Below are 18,680 nucleotides of genomic sequence, written 5' to 3' on the forward strand. Positions count from 1 at the left end.
GATCAGCCGGGTCTGGGCTGAGGGGACACTCCTGACCTGCTGGGACAGCGTTGTTCACCCACATCACGTTGCTGGAGCAGAGCACTCCTGCTCTCATGTGTTGTTTGCTCCGAGTATCACATCCCATTTGTGTACTCAGTGAGGTCAAATCTTACATTTCTGAGCATCACCCACGGCAGGGATGGGCTGCCTGAAAACTTGTGAGCACTTGGAGCTCTTCTCCCAGACCTTGTCCTTTGTTTCCACGCTTGCACTGGAAGAAAGGTCTTGAAACACCCGGTCCCTGCAGTGCAGCAGCTGACTGGAGCTCTGCTCTCCCCTCCACGCTCACGGAATTGCTCCGGGGTCCTGCCCCAGCTGCAGGGTCTAAACCAGCCCTGCAGCTCGCCCTGGGCTCATCCCACCAGCTCCAGGCCAGCTGCCTTTGCCTTTTGTTCAAGGAGCAGCTCCTTGTGCTCTTTAATTCCCAAACCTCAGGGGTTTAAGCTGCTGTTTGATCTAGGGCAAGGCCATGATAAGCCAAGCTGAGAACTTGACTCTGTCCGAGACGCTGACATCACGAGCCTGTTTGTTTAAGATGGAATTTAATCGTGGGGATATTTCCCCTCTATACCTGCTCTGTTTATTATTTTTTTTTCCTGATTGCCAGCACTTTCGCTCAGCGGGGGAAATTCATTAAGAGCTGGGATTTAATTGGCTGCCTGGGTCTGTGTGGTGGCAGAAGGGATGGAGATCAGAGAGACCACCAGGAACCCGGGCAGGTTTATCAGCCCTCAGAAGCTGCTGCAGGGTCTGGACCTACAAAACATTCACCAAGGAGAACTGGAAATTCCGAGCAGAGCTGTGGGGCTGGGAGAAAGGCTGGGAACAGCCACGGGATCACGGGAAACGTGGGAAAACCACGACTGTTTATCAGACAGGCTTTTGGCAGGAGGGACTGAGAAGAGCCCGGGACACTGATCAGTTCTATCACCCAAAGGCAAAGCTTGTCCTCGCCCTTGGAGGGGAATCTCCAGGGGAAAAGGAGCAGCAGGGATGCCCTGCAGAGGGCACTGGATCAGGCACCTGGCACTGCAGGGAGAGGCACGGGTCTCCTCCTTTCTGCCGAGCCCCGTGGGTGCACATCAGAGCTGGAATCGCACACACCCCGTGGCCTTTACACTTTTACAGAGTGCCCCGTGATCCCTAAAGGAGTGGGGTTGATGACCTCTCTTTCTGGACCCATTAGCTGTTATTTGCATAATGATCCTATTGACCTAAATTCTCCCCAAAGTTTCGGCTCCCTGCGTCATCCTTTCCTCCCTGCCCTGCTCTGCCACCATCCCCTCCTGTCCTCCACTCCACGGCATCACCAGGGCTCTCAGCAAAGACATTTTGGGCTCTCAGCAGGGACATTTTGGGCTCTCAGCAGGGACATTTTGGGCTCTCACCGAGGACATTTTGGGCTCTCAGCAAAGACATTTTGGGCTCTCAGCAAGGACATTTTGGGCTCTCAGCAAAGACATTTTGGGCTCTCACCGAGGACATTTTGGGCTCTCAGCAGGGACATTTTGGGCTCTCACCGAGGACATTTTGGGCTCTCAGCGAGGACATTTTGGACTCTCAGCGAGGACATTTTGCTCATCCCGGTGTCAAAGTGTGCCCCGGCTCTCAGCAGAGCCCGGAGAGGGGAGGGGAGGTTCTGGCACATGCAGCTCACTCCGTAAGCTCTCTCAGCACCCTGGATGTTGTTTCTCGATACGTTCTCCTGCCTGAATCACCAGCTTTTCCCACCCCCTCTTCTCCTCCTGCGTTGGGCAATGACCCACTTAGATACACGCCGAAACACAAATAATTACCGAGATGCTCCTTTTATATCTGACCACTTCCTCCCACCCCTCCCAGCCCGGCCAGTTCGGGGTGATTCTCTCCCCCCACCTCCCCAGGCATCTCCGGGTGAAATAAAAGATCCCCGAAGTTCATCATCCCTTTGGCGAGGCGCAGACACCGGGCAGGACTGGTCTGCCGGGATGTTTTGGCATCTTCATCACTGCCATGAGTTAGCAACAGTTATCTCCCCGAGCATCACTTCCTAGAGGAGCCCAGCCGGCACTGGGAAGGTTCTGGAATGCTGGGGCAGAGCGGCAGGAACGCCTCAGACGGGATCCAGCCTTGATGCCGGTGCCAGTATCAACCACCGAGCCTGGCAAACCCCGGCGATGGTGAAACCGAGGCATGGGAAAGGTCAAGTGCCTCGCCCGAGGCGGAGAGGCGCTCCCGGAGCCGGGATTAACACCCTGCCCGCCCGCCGGGCAATCCAGCGCGGGGTCCCTTCGCACGGCACCGCTCATTAGCATCGCTCATTAGCACCGCTCATTAGCATCACCTCCGAGGAGCCGGGAAGAGCTGCAGCAGCCGCTGGAGCTGGGAGAGGCCACTCCCAGGACCTGCCTCTCTGCCACGGGGAAACTATTTAGGGTGGAGGAGCTCGGGGAGGGCTGCAGACGCTGGAGGTGTCCGCTCTGTTATACCGCAGGTGGGGCCAACTCCAGCCGCATTCTTGGCTTTGCTCTTTCTATTTATTTATTTTTTTATTTTTTTTTTTATTTTGGGAAAATTCCAAATGATCCAGAGATGAGCCAGGCCAGGCCTCGCTATGCCATCGAACGCCCTGCCTACTCCGTCAGCCTCTTTGATGAGGAGTTTGAGAAGAAAACCAGAACTTACCCCGTCGGGGAGAAACTGAGAAACCTTTTCAGGTAACAGGGAATGCTGCAGAACGTAAAACTAAAGGTTTAGTCAGGAACCGTGGGGGGTAGAATTCAGACCTGGGAATACAGATCCCATTTTCATCCTGGGGAATCACGGTCTTCAGGGGTTTGATGGATGAGAGGCGTGGGAGAAATGCAAATTGGGCTGAAGAAAATGAAATTGGTGGCTCTTTTCTGAGAGAACAGTTTGCACTGAGTGCATTTGGGGTTTGGGGTTCTGTTTTCCAAGGGTTTTTTTTTAATAGTGGCAAAAGCACAACAGGTGATGTAGGGATGTGTGGATTATTTCTTCTTAAGCTTTCCAGCTGGGATTTCCTTTTCTCAGCTTTCTGATTGAAACCAATACCACCTTAAAGAAAGGTGTATAATTATGCAAACAAAGGTTAATAACCCTGCTGATCACTTTCTTGGAAATCTATCTCGGAAAAAGAAAGGCAATAATGCAGGAAGGAGAGGGCTCAGAATCTGGTGAGGGAGAAAGGCTGAGACATTCCCAGGAAGATCCTTCCTTACTTCCAGCTCATTTTCTTCCTCCCTTCTTCGCTTATTTGTTTTATTTTTTGTCTCCCTCCTAGATGTTCAGCTTCCAGGTTCAAGCTCACTCTCTTCCGCCTGTTCCCGATCCTGGCGTGGCTCCCCAAGTACAAAATCAAGGATTACGTCCTGCCCGACGTCCTGGGCGGGCTCAGTGCAGGGACAATCCAAGTGCCACAAGGTGAGCACGTCACTCTCCGGGCGTCCAGGGGGGAATGAGGCTTTGGCAGCTCCAGTGAAGCTCTGCAGGTGATGCTGGTGCCCAGCTGGGAGGGGTTTGTGTTTCACTGATGGTTCTGCCTCCAGCCTGGCGGTCTCTGTATTTCCCTGCCCGTGTCCCTCGTGTTTTGCAGGGATGGCCTTCGCCCTCCTGGCCAATCTGCCTCCTGTCAACGGGCTCTACTCCTCCTTCTTCCCCCTGCTCCCCTACTTCTTCCTGGGGGGCATCCATCAGATGGTGCCAGGTGAGGAATTGTCTGCAGGGGACAGGTCAGTGCTGGCTGGGAGCACTCTGTGTGCCAGAGGATATGAAATAATTATTAGGAAATTAAATATTGAAACATTAAATAATCCTCCTCCTGGGACGTTTGCTGTGCCAGGGGTTTGTGGGATTTCTGTGATTCCTGCACTGCAGGATGTCACCCCTGTGCCACCCCCTGCCATGGGGCTGGGGATGGGCTGAGGGACTCGTTGTGCACAGCCCCAGCTGCCCAGGAGCCTTCCAGCACAGAGCTCTCCCCAGAGGGAGCTCCTGACCTCCCCGTGCTGCCTGCAGGGACTTTTGCTGTCATCAGCATCATTGTTGGCAACATCTGCAATGAGCTGGCTCCGGAGTCGGCCTTCCAGTACTTCAACCACACCACCAACGAGACCAGCGTGAACACCTCGGCCCTGGAGGCAGCCAGGCTGGAGATCTCTGCCACCCTGGCCTGCCTGACTGCCATCATCCAGGTGAGGACACCGCCGTGTCCCTGCCCCACACCCACAGCCAAGCTTTCCCTGGAGCAGAGATGCTCAAAGAGGTCCCACCTCTGCCTGGATGATGCCTCAAAACGGGGATTTTGGGGTGGAATTCTCTATGTGGACAACCCCAGAATGGCACCCTCAGCCCTCCCATCCCCATCCCTGCCCCGGGACACCCCTGTGTGTTCTCTCCCAGCGGATCACCCCACGCCCCTCGGGGTTCAGAACACCCTGACCACTGACCTCTCCTCCTCTGTGCCACCCTAGCTATGCCTGGGCTTCCTGCAGTTTGGCTTCGTGGCCATCTACCTGTCCGAGTCCTTCATCAGGGGCTTCATGACGGCGGCGGGGCTGCAGATCCTCATCTCCGTGCTCAAGTACGTCTTCGGCTTGGCGGTCCCGTCTTACACCGGGCCCTTAGCTATCGTCTACGTAAGTGGGGGCTCTGCACGGCCACCTTCCCCCCCAGCACGGCCCTGCCTGCCGGGGGAGCGGGCCCAGGAGGCCAGGAGAGGGTGGAGGGAAGGGGAATGACCACCCCAGCACAGCCAGGCTGCTGCTGCTCCCTGCCCGGCGTCACCTGAGCCCTGCCTGCGTGGTTTTAATGAGGGGGTAATCAAATGGGACTGGGGTCTGGATCCCTGTTTTAAAACTTTAAAGATCTGGGGTTTAATGAGGGGTAATCAAATGGGACTGGGGTCTGGATCCCAGTTTTAAAACTTTAAAGATCTGGGGTTTCATGAGGAGTAATGAAATGGGACTGGGGTCTGGATCCCTGTTTTAAAACTTTAAAGATCTGGGGTTAAATGAGGAATGATGAAATGGGACTGGGATTTGGTAGGGGGTTATGAGCAGTGTTGCTTTACAGCAGGAGTCTTGCAGAGCTGTTAGCAGCAGGAACGTTTCCTCTGAGTAGGTTTGGCCATTCCTGGGATTTCCTGCGTCTTCCATGGATGCGTCCTGTGCTGATGCATTAAATCAGCATTAAATCAGCACCACAGGCCCAGGGCTGGGGGCTGATCCCTCAGCAGAGGGTTTTTAGCACTGCTCACGTCTCAGGCTGTTGGCTGTGGTCACAAGTGCTGTCCGTTGTTCTGTCCATGTTGTCCCGAGTGTCTGGGTGACCCCTTCTCCTCTTCTCTCCCCTTCAGACATTCATTGACATTTGTAAAGGTCTGCCCCAAACCAACCTGGCCTCCCTGGTCTACGCCTTGGTCAGTGCCGTGCTCCTGATCGTTGTCAAGGAGCTCAACCTGAAGTACATGCAGAGGATCCGGATGCCCATCCCGATGGAGATCATCATCGTAAGTGACACTGCGCTGTCCCTGGCACCCTCCCCTGGCCCCACAGCCCCGGGGCACTGCTGCTCTCAGTGTCACACCGTGGATGTGACACGGCCCCCGCATGGTTTGGGGTCACACACTCATACTCATCCCTGCGCTGCATCCTGGTGATGCTGAGGGTGAAGAAGAAACCCCTGCTGAGCCTTTTCTCGCCTTCCCCAGCCCAGACTTGGTGCTGGTTTTGTGCTGTCAGCTCTGGGAGCAGAGGTTAATGCTCTGAGCCAGCTCAGCTCTCCCTGCTCACAGCTTTTTGCTCCCCGTCCCTTCAGGTGATCGTGGCCACCGCCATCTCCGGCAGCTTCAACATGCCCGACAAGTACGGGATGCCCATAGTGGGGAAGATCAGCATGGGGTAGGTGCTTGTGCAGGTCTGAGTCACCTTCCAGCCACTTCTCCTTCCTCCTCCTCCTCCTCCTCCTCCTCCTGCAGCCTGGAAAACACCTCACTCTTCCCTGCTGTACCAGAGTCCCCTGCCAGGAGTGTCAGCGTGCCCCGTGACACAACCACCCCCATCCCTGGAGTGTGGGCATGGATTCTGTCACTCCTGAGCCCTCCAGCTCCTCAGCCACCCCCTCAGCCCCTGCAGAGCGCTGTCACACCCTCCCCCTGTGCTCTGAGTGCAGGTTCCCAGAGCCCACCCTGCCCCTGGCCAGCAAGTGGAAGGACATGGTGGGCACGGCTTTCTCCCTCGCCATCGTGGGCTACGTGATCAACCTGGCCATGGGGAGGACGCTGGCGGCCAAGCACGGCTACGACGTGGACCCCAACCAGGTACTGGGGCAGTCAGGGGCTGCTGCTGGGCTCTCAGGCGTGAAGGGAAGAGCTCAGGGCGTGAAGGGGCAGCGTGCAGACGTGCTGTGGACGTGCTGCTCCGCCGAGGCTCCGTGGCTTCGTGCCATGGGCGGGGAGAAAAGGCACGGCAGAACCCCTGATCCATCCCCTTCCCCTGGAAAAGGCAGCTGAGATAGGCAGGAGTGATCTAAAGGAAGGAGAAGTGAGACTTTGCTGTCCCTCCGTGCCACAATCTCTGCTCTCCACGTGTCTCTGACACAGAGCTTTGAGGAGCAGATGGGCAACGCGAGTCTGAAGGAATTAAAAAGTTTGCAGCGTTCCTGCAGCGCTGGTGGGGGATGCCTGCTGACAGCTCACTGCTCCACACGCTCCCGCCCCTCTGGATCCGCTCTCCGAAGAGGAAAAACAGCTCTGGGGTCACCCCGTCCGTGCTGTCCCGGAGGTGGAGGATGGGATGGGATTTCTGTGCCGGGAATCTCTGATCTGGGGCAGAAACGCTGTGTGACCAGGACAAATGTCACTATGTCACTGCAGGCACTTATCTCTGAGGGAGAGGAGGACGGGTGGGCTGCAGAGAGGCTGGAAAAGGGAAAGGAGATTTAGGCTGGGCTCTGTGCCCTGCTGCTCCTCCAGCCTCGGTGTTTTGGCAGCTTGGTGAGGTGCGTGCACTCGTCAGGAAGCAGAGAAAGACCTGGATTCCTGGTGTGTCACCTAGATACTGCGAGAGGCAGGACATTAAATAATCCTCTTTTGTCATCCCTGGCACAGTGGCAGCTTTCAACAACAGCCACACATACCACATGGAGCCCTGCCCCGAGTGTGTCAACACATGACAACGTGTTTATGTGGAATTGTGCTTCCAGGTTTCCCTGCTCCACCGGAGCCTATCCCAGATCTTACTGGAAGGAAAGAGTCAGGGATGCACTGCAGGGAGCCCAGAGCCTGTCCTGGCCACATAAACCAGACTCAGGCCCCTGCTCTCTCGCCATGTGCCGGCAGGAAGGGCAGCTGTCCTTTCTGATGGACATTCTCCACATCTCCACAGGAAATGCTGGCCCTGGGCTGCAGCAACTTCTTCGGATCCTTCTTCAAAATCCACGTGATCTGCTGTGCTCTCTCTGTCACCCTCGCCGTGGATGGGGCAGGAGCAAAATCTCAAGTTAGTTCCTCCTCCTCTCCTTCTCCTCCTCCTCCTCCTCCTTCCTCTTCTCCTCCTCCTCCTCCTCCTCAGGTGCTGCCAGCCCGACTGTGCAGCCCTGGAGAAGTTTCACACACAAGGGCTGCAGGCTGCTGCTGTCAGAGCAGAATTTCCTCCCTCCCCAAGCCCATTTTGGTCCCTGAATGAACATAAATTAAGATATTGAAGTTGTCAAAGTCATTGTTATGGCCCTTATCCATCCAATATTTGGTTCTCTGCACAGAAGCAGAGCTGCGGATCTGCAGCCCCACTCTGGCTCCCTGGGCTGAGCAGTGAGGGAGCTCTGGGGTTATCTGTGAGATCTGCAAACCCCTGCCTGTTTTCAGAGGCAAACATCCTCTCACATAAAACGCTGCAGTGCCCATCTGTGCCCCTGGCTACACCCACGGGAGGTTTGGGGAGCCCTGATGTTTGCAGAAGTGATTTTCCTTCCTCTTTGCAGGTGGCGAGTTTCTTTGTGGCTCTGGTGGTCATGGTGACAATGCTGTGGCTGGGAATCTACCTGGAGCCTCTTCCCAAGGTAACACAAACATCTGTGCAGGCAGAGCCATTGCAACACCGCCCTCCACACCCAAACACAGGCACAAAAACCCCTGATGCAAAGGGCAGCACGGGACGCTCTGTCCCTGGCCTGGGGACCTGTCTGCAGTCACAGAATCACAGAATCACACAATTCCAGGCTGCTGTGGCTCGGAAGGGACCTTCAACCTCATCCTCACCTTTCACTGCTCCAGGTTGCTCCAGGCTGGCCTTGGGCAGGGATGGGGCAGCCACGATTTCTCTGAGCAAACGTAAATGTAAATTATAGTGACAGAATCATCCAATGACGCTGCTCAGATCCAAGTGAGATCTTTGTGAGCATCACCCTCGCGATGGGACTGGCTCAAGGCAGGCAGATGCTGCAGAAAAGCCTCCACTGCCCAATGTGGCACATGCACAGCCTGACTGACACCGTTCCCTGTCCTCCACAGTCGGTGCTGGGAGCCCTCATCGCTGTCAACCTCAAAAACTCCCTCAAGCAGCTGGCTGACCCCTTCTACCTGTGGAAGAAGAGCAAGCTGGACTGTGTGAGTGCCTGGGCTGGCGGGAGGCATCACCTGGCCAGGGCAGCACGAGCAGGACAGAGCCCAAAAAGATTTTGTGGGGTTTTTGGGGTGTGAGTCCCTTGCAGGAGGTGGGTTTGGCTGTCTTGGTGGGATGGTGCTGCCTGTCCTGCCCAGCTGAGCACGCTGCTGCTCAGAGCACATATCAGAGAGCTCTGAACTCTTACCTGCTGTGTTTAAATGCCAATCAAGTGCGGAGCCTGTTTGCCCAGAACTAGCCAAACCGGCCCTGCTCAATGTCTGGGAGTCATGACTTAAAAACTCACACAATGGCCCTCCAGGGCCAGGAGAGCCCTCCAGGGTGATAAGGACTCCAGGCACTGGTTGATGTATAAACCCAGGCAGGGGGCGGCGGGGGAGGGAGCCGGGAATTTGGAGATGTCAGACACAAAAAGACAGTGTTTGAACAGGACTCCCACGGCTGAGTGCCAATATCCTGTCAGGACCTGGCAAACCCCTTTATCGGGGCTATCGGGACTCCAGAGGGGCTGGCCTGAGCCATGGGGAGCTTTCCCAAAATTCTGCTCCAGCAGGGGCTGGAGAAGAGCCGGGTTATCAAAGGGTTTATCAATTTGGGCACATCTCTGAATGGGTTCTGCTGCTGAGGGGTTTGTGGAGACCCCAAAAGCCTGGGCAGACACCTGAGTATGGATGGAGCTGCCTGAGGAACATCCTGGCAGATGCCAATGGAGTGAACGGGGTTCCCCTGACCTTAATCTCCCTGGAATTTGAACTAGATTCAGTGTCCTGTCCCAAAATGGGGAGCACCATTCCTGGGTGATGTCAGACCATGGGTGCTCATCACCTCAATGCTGCAGGACAGCGAATTCCAGCGAATTCCAGCGAATTCCAGCTAATTCCAGCTAATTCTAACAAAGCCTGGATGGACGGAGGGAAGCTCCTCCTTGCCATTTATACACAAAATGAATATAAATTACAATACTGAAGTCTTCAAAGTTATTGTTATGACCCTTATTCATCCAAGGTCAAAATTAATTTTATTGATCTTGAAGGTGGGATTAAAACAACCTGATAATGATTTTCAGAGGGGGTGTTTAATGCAGGGCAGGACTGATCTCATATGGAGAGAGGTGCTTGAGTGCTAACACATAAAAATGACAAATGGTGAAGCTCTGAGCTGGAGTGGGGCAGGTTTTGGCCTCCTCTGTCACACTTGGCCATCAAATCCTCTCTGTGCTCAGGCCACTTCCAGCAGGTCCTCAGAGAGATGATTTCTGATTTTTTCTGAGCTGCTCTGAGTGACAGGAAGAGTTCAGAAAACGCCTGCAAAACTCAGGCAAACCCTCCAGCTCGGGGCTGGAGAGGGAGCAGCAGATGGGGAGAGCTGCAGGAGCCCTTCCTGATGAGCCAGGCTGATCCTTTCGGGATGGAATGAGCAGAGCAGGCACTGGAGCAGCCGTGGAGAAACACCCCGGCTGCTTTTCTGGCTGGAAGGAAACTGGGGCTCCTGGCAAACTTCCCAGCAAGGATGGCTCACTCTAGAACATGCAGCAAGCTGCAGCACCAGAACAGCTGCAGAATTCAGGGTTTGGCCTATTCATGCTGAGCTGGGAGGGTTTGAGAGCCCAGGATAGCAGCACACAGACATTTCCCCATCCATTTTTCCACATTTCCCCATCCATTTTTCCCAGTCGTTTTCCCCATCCATTTTTCCCAGTCGTTTTCCCCATCCATTTTTCCCAGTCGTTTTCCCCATCCATTTTTCCCAGTCGTTTTCCCCATCCATTTTTCCCAGTCGTTTTCCCCATCCATTTTTCCCAGTCGTTTTCCCCATCCATTTTTCCCAGTCGTTTTCCCCATCCATTTTTCCCAGTCGTTTTCCCCAGCCATTTTTCCCAGTCGTTTTCCCCAGCCATTTTTCCAGTCGTTTTCCCCATCCATTTTTTCCACATTTTCCCATCCATTTTTCCACATTTTCCCATCCATTTTTCCACATTTTCCCAGCCGTTTTTCCCAGCCATTTTCCCATCCATTTTTCCACATTTTCCCATCCATTTTCCACATTTTCCCAGCCATTTCCCCATCCATTTCCCCATCCATTTTTCCCCATTTTCCCATCCACGTCCTCTATCCCATGGCTCATCCAGATGATGCCACGCTCCTCTCTTCCCTTCCCTTCTCTCCCTGCAGCTGGTGTGGCTCGTGAGCTTCCTCTCCGCTTTCTTCCTGAGCCTCCCCTACGGCGTGGCGGTGGGCGTGGGCTTCTCCGTGCTCGTCGTGGTTTTCCACACCCAGTTGTGAGTACCTGAGGGCCACGAGGGCCACAGGAGGTGTGCCAGGGCCAGGAGGAGGGGACGGGTGATTTTGGTGATTTTTCAGAGGCGACCTCTGGCCCGCGGGAGCCCCGGGGAGTGCAGGTGTCCTGCCCGGAATGTGCAAACAGGAATGGCAATTTACTGCCTGCATTCCCACTCCTGTGCACATCCCAGGCCAAGGGGAAGCCTCAAGGGATTTGTTTCGCCCCACAGAGTTCCCAGCACAAAGTTCTGCTGTGTGAGGTCTTCACACAGTTTTTAATCCATCAAAGCCCTTTATTAACATTTCCCATCTCAAAACACTGACTCTTTTCCCTTTTTTTGCCGTGTAGACTCTGCAGGGATGAAATTTAGGAGTTTTCACGGAGCAGATGTTGAAATCCTGGGATGGGATGTGAAGCAGAAGCAGTTTTCTTTCCCCTAATGCTGATCCCTTCTTTTCTGCAGCCGCAACGGCTCCGCCCTGGGCCAGGTGACCTCCACTGACATCTACAAAAACCCCAAAACCTACAACAAGGTGAGCTGAAGAGAAATCACCCTCAGAGAAAATGCTGCTTTTATGGTGCCTGGGCTTGCCCTGAGCTCCTGTCTCTGGTGCAGGTCCATGAAGTTAATGGGATTAAAATCATCACCTACTGCTCGCCGCTCTATTTCGCCAACTCGGAGATTTTCCGGGAGAAAATTATAGCCAAGGTGAGCAATTTCCGAAGAAATCCCTGCCTGAAGCCAGCCCCAAACCGCCCTTGCTCTCTCCTGTGTTGCTACACAGGGTAATTAAGCCGTGGGTGATCATGAATGATGGTCACATCCTCAATCCTCCTCTCCCTGATCCTCAGGGCTGTTTGCAGAGCTCATTGTAGAGGTTTTCTCCTCCAAGCTCTGCCAAAACAGGAGCATTCTGCCATTCCAAGCCTCTCCCTGCATGGATTCCCTGAGTCCCTGAGATGTTTGGATGCCACAAGGATCACCCCACTCCAGGGCACAGCTGGGAAATGTCAGCTCCTGACTCTTGGAACAGAGTTTTTAAGGAAAATTCTCTTTTTCCCACAGACAGGGGTGGATCCTGGCAAGGTGTACCTGGCCAGGAGGAAATTTGTGAAACAGCAGGCGAAGGGCACAGCACAACCACCAGCAAAGCTCCCAAAATTCCTGCTGAAGGAGAACAAGGTAACTCAGCTGCTGAGTTCCCAAAAAGCTCTCTGTGTCCTTGATGTGACCCCAAGCCCCCAGCACACAGCTCCTCTTGATGTGGGATTTTCTGCACTGTTTTCCTGGCCACATTTCCCACCTCTCATCCCCTTTTCTCCCCGCCTACCTCTCCATTCCTCCACAAACCTTAACTGGGAATAGCTGGGAGCTGGGGAGGAGGCTGGGATGGGAACGTGGTGAGCAATCTGCAGAAAGCAGGAACTTCAGCCTCTTTCCCTGGGGATGTGTCAGCCCCAAGGGGCCTTTTCAAAGCCCATTCCTCAGCTGTGCAATGCTGAGCAGTTTTCAAACAAACAAATCATGTAAATTATCCTAAATCCAGCTCCAAGGGACAGCCAGGCTGGAGTTAGTCCAGATTAAAACCCTGCACATCAGTGGGCAGAGGTGCAGTCACCTGCCAGGACCCAACCTGCACCTCTGCTCTGCCGCAGACCAACGTGGGCCTGGTATTTCTGTGTCTGAGAGATTTCAGCCTGCTGGCAGCTGGTAACTTTTTTCCCCAAGGGAAAACTTCTCAAGAAAGCTTCTTCTCAAAACGATCTTGGCAAACAACTGCCCTTCCTCAAAACAATCTTTCTCCAGGTGGTCTTTTGCCTTTCTAGTTCTCAAAAAAAACCCCATTTTAGCTGTTTCTGTAATTTAACCAGTGGGATTGGGGAGGTGTTGTTCCTATTCATCGATCATGTTAAGTCTGTATTGGAGTAATAAGTATAAATAGTATATAAATAAGTGTAAGAAGTAGTAAGAATTGGACAATAAAGCTTTTTCTATGCTCTTCGCCTTCTGAAATGATTGGGGAGGTGTCGTTCCTATTCACTGATCATGTTAAGTCTGTATTGGAGTAATAAATATAAATAGTATAATTATATATATATAATAAATATATAAATTATATAATATATATATAATATATATAATTTATATATATAAATTATATATATATAATAAATAGTATAATAAATATAAAAAGTATAATAGTATACTTATAAATAAGTATAAAAAGTAGTAAAAATTAGAAAATAAAGCTTTTTCTATGCCATTTGCCTTCTGAAATATGTGGATCCTCTCATCTTTTTTTGTGTCCTACACGCCAGACCTTGTCTTTACAAGAGCTCCAGAAGGACTTTGAGAGCTCCTCCCCGACAGACACCAACAACAACCAGACCACTGCAAACGGCGCCAGCATCTCCTACATCGCATTCCAGCCCCCTGCCCTGGGGGCTGGGCCGGGGCAGAGCCCCGGGGAGAGGGGCAGCAGCACCGCCCTGCAGGGCAGCACCCTCAGCATCGCACCCACGGCACAGCCCGACCCCGTGCTGGCAGCACCGCCCCACCTGAGCTTCCACACCATCATCCTGGACATGAGCGGGGTGTGCTTTGTGGACCTGATGGGCACAAAGGCGCTGAGCAAGGTTAGAGCACAGCCGGGAGACAGGGCCCTTCTGCTGGCTCACAAAAAGGTCTTTGTGTGTCTCAGTTCTGTGGCTTTTCTCCTTCTGCATCCCTGATTTTCTCTGCTCTCACACCAAGGTGTTTGTGTGCCTCAGTTCTGTGGCTTTTCTCCTTCTGCATCCCTGATTTTCTCTGCTCTCACACAAAGGTGTTTGTGTGCCTCAGTTCTGTGGCTTTTCTCCTTCTCCATCGCTGATTTTCTCTGCTCTCACACCAAGGTGTTTGTGTGCCTCAGTTTTGTGGCTTTTCTCCTTCTCCATCCCTGATTTTCTCTGCTCTCTCACACCAAGGTGTTTGTGTGCCTCAGTTCTGTGGCTTTTCTCCTTCTGCATCCCTGATTTTCTCTGCTGTCTCACACAAAGGTGTTTGTGTGTCTCAGTTCTGTGGCTTTTCTCCTGCATCCCTGATTTTCTCTGCTGTCTCACACCAAGGTGTTTGTGTGCCTCAGTTTTGTGGCTTTTCTCCTTCTCCATCCCTGATTTTCTCTGCTCTCTCACAAAGGTGTTTGTGTGCCTTAGTTCTGTGGCTTTTCTCCTTCTCCATCCCTGATTTTCTCCTTCAGCCCCAGCCCTGATAAAAGACTCTATGCATAGGCACAAAGCTGGAGCAGCAGTGGTTTTAATTCTCTCTCTCCCATCTTATCCCTTCCAGTTGTGTTCCAGTTACCAGAAGATCGGGATTAAAGTGTTCTTGGCAAATGTGCATGGTAAGAATCCCCAAAAAACACATTTCCATGGGATCTTTCCCCATTTCTGAGCTCCTGACAAACAGCACATCTTTTTCTTTTCTTTATTCAAACTGTGAGATGCCAGTCCTTTGCTGGACCAGGCCAGAAGAGCTAAAAGGAGAAAACAGAAGAAAGGAAAGATAATCACTGTTCTCTGTGTAGGAAATCAGTGTTTTCATTTGGGATGTGATAAGGCTGGAACATCCCCACGCTCAGCATGCAGGAAAGAGATCCCCACACTCATTTCTGCTGCAAACCTGCCTCTTCTGAGCCTTGGTTTAGCTCAGAGGACCCCAGAGCCAGGCACACCTCCAGAATTCCTCCTCTGCTCTCCTCCCTCAGCCCTCTCCTTTCTCCAGCCCAGGTGTACAACGACATCAGCACGGGGGGAGTCTTTGAGGAAGGAGGTCTGGACCGAAGTCACATCTTCCTGACCATCCACGATGCTGTTCTCTTTGCACTGGCCAGTATCAGGGAATTTGTCCACCCGCCCACCTTGGAAGAGGTAAATTTGCTCCCCAGGACTCTCCTGTTTGGCTTCCAGGCTGCTTCAGCACAATGGGAGAACAACAAATTGCTATTGCCCTTAAAGAAGCTTCCTGTTTATCTCAAGGGGTAAAGGTCTAAATCCAGCAAAATATTTAATATTCCAGTTGTCATGTAGGGGCCAAGCACCTTGTGCTGGAATGGATTTCCTTGGGAATTCAGAAGTGTCAGTGTTTTACACAAACATTAGCTGAGAGATGAGTGTTGTCCCAGCCTGGAGGAGCCAGAAGAGCTGTGCCAGCACTGTGCCCTCAGTTTGGTGCTGGTTGGGACAGGAAAAAGCAGAATTTGGCCCTCAGTGATGAGGAAATGAAGGCAAAGCTCGTGCAGCTGGAATAATCCCGGCATCCATGAATGGGAGGAGAAAAGGAGGAATTCTGAGGCAGGAATGTGGCCCATGCTGGTGGCACAGCGTCAGACAGGCTCTGTCCCCAAACTGGGGTTGGTTTATTGTGGCACCAGCAGCACCAGTTATCTCCAGGACGAGTTAAGCTATCTCCTATCAAACACCAGCCCAGTCACAGCAGATAAACACCTGGAGCAGGGCTCCTCCTGTGCCCTTCTCCTGGTCATTTCCCTCACCTTTTAGGCCTGGCTTAGTCATTGTTTTCATTCCTTTTGACCCTGCACTCTGCTAATTTGTGGACTCAACTCTTCCCTGCACAGAGGCCGACCCAGACAGAGCTCTCCATCTATGATGAGTCTGTGGATGAGAGCACTGCAGAGTACAAGAACCTGGAGGAGGTGAGTTTAGTGCCAGGGGTCACTGCAGCCATGGGGATGAGGCAGAAATCAGAACTTCTAATTGAGATTGATTAGATGGGAAATCATCTGAAGGTGACTGCAGTGCTTCCAATAGTTAATTGCAAATATAATTTTAAATGCCTGTCTTGAGGAGCTCTGGAAGGCAGCTGGGTGAGGAGCAGGTAGGTTTGATGGCAAATCCTCCAACCCTTCTGGGCCACGCAGCTCAGGTTCAGTCAGACCTGTGCCTCCACACTGGGGGGAACCTGGAGATCCAGGCTTGGTTCATGCCCAAAAGAAGAATCACCAGCAAAGATTTTCAGCACAGACTTTGTAAATGCTGCAGCAATTTCCACCCACCCGTGGGCCTTGGGAGGGGATCCCCTCCAGGGCTGATCTTCCCATGCCCAGCTGGAAGGGCTGGGAAGGGTTGGAGCTCCTGGGGGTGTTTCTGTGTGTGACAGTGACACTGGGGCTGTGCCCTGCCACCAACCCTGACCCTGCTCATCTTCTGTGCCCTCTAGGAGATGTTTGGAAGCATGTTCCACTCAGAGACCCAGACAGCTCTGTGAGCACCTGGCAAACAAACCCTCCAGAAGAGCGTCCTCTCTCCCACCCCTCCGTGGAGAGCTGTGCTCCTGCCCGGGGATGCAGCGGGTTTGCAAAGAGGCCACCACCCTCCAGACCTGCCCAACGCCTCCCTGCTCTGCTGGAGGAGCACAGGACTCTGGAGACTCTGGAGCAGGGGAAGCAGGAGCTCAGGAGATGCCACCTCACGGGTTGAGAAGTGGAGCTCTGTGGGAGGCAGGGGCCTGAACCCAGGGGACATCCAGCCACCCCTTTGTCCCTCACACCCTCCTGGAATTGCATAACCCGGGCATCCTGCTCCTTCCCTTCCCCTCCTCCCTCTTTCCCCGAGGAAATGAAACAAAGCAAACACGAGAAGCCTTCCAGGGCTTGTCCTCTCGAGCAGCAGTGGCTCTGCCCGGTGCTGCTGCTCTCTGACCTGCACTGACCCCGGGGGTGGCTGTGCCTGCAGCCCCCCGATTCCCCTGCCTGTCCCTGCAGCCTCTGCCTCTCCTCTCCTGTGTCCCAGCACCCCAAAAAACTCTGCCTCCAACCAGTGCTGGCTTTCTGACACCTCAAAGATCTCAGGACTCTCTCAGCAGGGCTAAATTCTGAAATATATATATTATTTTCTTACTAATAGGACAGGTTTGTACTCAGAAATAAGAATTCCTTGTTATGTGCATGTTGTCCTGCCTGCCCGGTGGGTTGAGTACATGAAAACAGATTATATTTTAAAACGCTATTTCTATTTTAATACTCTAAAATATTACAAATATAAGCAAGCTTTAGTGTACGGTTTTTGAAGTACACAGACATCAGTGAGCTGATTCCTGAAAGCTTCCTGGGAAGAGAATGTGGGGCTTTCCCATTTTTAAGGAAAATAGAGCTTCCTGAACCATCCTTGCTAGACAATCACCAAAGGAAACAACAGCAGCACCCTGCCAGTTTGGTTTTATGTAACATCTCAATAACCAAGTCACCATTTCTCTACCTCAATTTCTGATTATGTGGTGCAGGAGAGAATAATAAAACCAAAGGAGGGCAGAAAACCCCACTAGCTGATGGTTATTACTTATTTTAATCTTAGACAGCAGTGGTTTCTCCAGAAATCTCCATGTATAACTTGTTCTACAGGATAAAATCAAGAGACTAAGTCTCTTAAATTATCCTTGAGGGTGATTCCTCATGGTCTTTTGTACTGCCTGAGTGCTCCTTTCATTTGCTGGTTTGAAAAAAGAAAAGCAACAAAGAAATTGGTGCAGAGCAATAAGAAACTGTCCTGATCAATATTTTTGCATCTCCAAGGTGGCATCAGATTAAAAGAGGGAAGTTCCAGTTCCCAGCTCTTTATTCAGGATTTATTACAGGAGGTAACAAGAAATGGGATGGGATGTCAGGAGAAATGGCTCAGAAACAGCAGCAGTGGCTCTCCTGCAAACCATGACCCAGGCAGGAGAAAAACCCATTTCTGTAGCCAAATTCTGGGTCAGTTCTGGCAATAAATGTAACACCAGCAGGCAAATGGCACTGCTGGAGGCACAGTGTGGCCAAAGTCATCATTCCCAAGTGCCTGGGCAGAGAATTAGGGGAGCTCAAAGTCACGCTGGTGAAATATTTTCACTTCCAGTAGAATATTCCCTTTATTGTTCTTAAGTAACAGTGAGGTTGATGTTTCTTTGGCTCTGAAGCCTTACTTGGTAAATGCATGATGTATAACCAGCTAAGAAATGTTTGTAATTTATTTAATTTAATGTTGGTTTCGTTCCTTGTTTTTGATAATAAAGAATGTGTGAACAATCATTGTCATCTTCTGCTGACTCAAGGGCAGGATTTCCATTCCTGTTCCCATCTGGTCTTTGGCATCCTTGGATAGTTCATGCCATAAAGCTGGGATAAATCTTCACATTCAGTTCAGAACAGCTGTAAAGAAGGGAATAAGAAGTGTTTCGTTGTGCTAGCTGGTGGAATCAAGGAAAGAAGTGACATAATCTCAGAAGCAGGTGGGTTTAAAGTCTGTCAGGAGTGGGGCTGCACAACGCAGACTCCCTGGGCTGTCCCTTGGCCAGCCCTGGCATCCTTCTGCCCTACTTGTGCCCCAGTGAGCCTGGGGGTGGTTATTCCCCACTCCTTTCACCCCCATTCTTTTGGGAGCAGCACCCCAAGATAATGGGAAGAAATTCTCCCCTGTGACGGTGAGGAGGTTGCCCAGAGCAGCTGTGGCAATCCCACCCCTGGAATTGTCCAAGGCCAGGTTGGACAGGACTTGGAGGACCCCGGGACAGCAGAAGGTGTCCCTGTCGATGGCAGGGGTGGAATGGGATGGGATTTAAGATCCTTTCCAACACAAACCATTCCCTAACTCCGCGCTTCCCTCAGCCGCCGCCATGCCCGCTGCAAACTACATCTCCCAGCACCCCCCGCGAGCGCGGACGGGTGGAACCCGCCCCTGCCCCAATCCCATTGGTCGCCATCC

General features: G+C 52.4%; 1 protein-coding gene across 1 annotated transcript; it reads left to right on the plus strand.

The window, feature by feature from the left end:
• The first annotated feature begins 1,992 nt into the window (after nt 1-1,992).
• Nucleotides 1,993-18,631, plus strand: SLC26A9 (solute carrier family 26 member 9). The gene is made up of 20 exons (XM_063418146.1): nt 1,993-2,738; nt 3,326-3,465; nt 3,638-3,748; nt 4,060-4,235; nt 4,515-4,679; nt 5,399-5,551; nt 5,860-5,942; nt 6,214-6,361; nt 7,428-7,541; nt 8,023-8,100; nt 8,552-8,647; nt 10,835-10,941; nt 11,407-11,476; nt 11,560-11,652; nt 12,010-12,126; nt 13,263-13,580; nt 14,272-14,326; nt 14,707-14,852; nt 15,560-15,637; nt 16,162-18,631. Exons 1-20 carry the CDS (start codon nt 2,614-2,616, stop codon nt 16,207-16,209), a joined length of 2,421 nt encoding a protein of 806 aa, XP_063274216.1. The 5' UTR covers nt 1,993-2,613; the 3' UTR covers nt 16,210-18,631.
• The last annotated feature ends 49 nt before the right edge of the window (nt 18,632-18,680 follow it).

Source organism: Prinia subflava, chromosome 23 (assembly GCF_021018805.1).
Source record: "Prinia subflava isolate CZ2003 ecotype Zambia chromosome 23, Cam_Psub_1.2, whole genome shotgun sequence".
Lineage (NCBI taxonomy): Eukaryota > Metazoa > Chordata > Aves > Passeriformes > Cisticolidae > Prinia > Prinia subflava.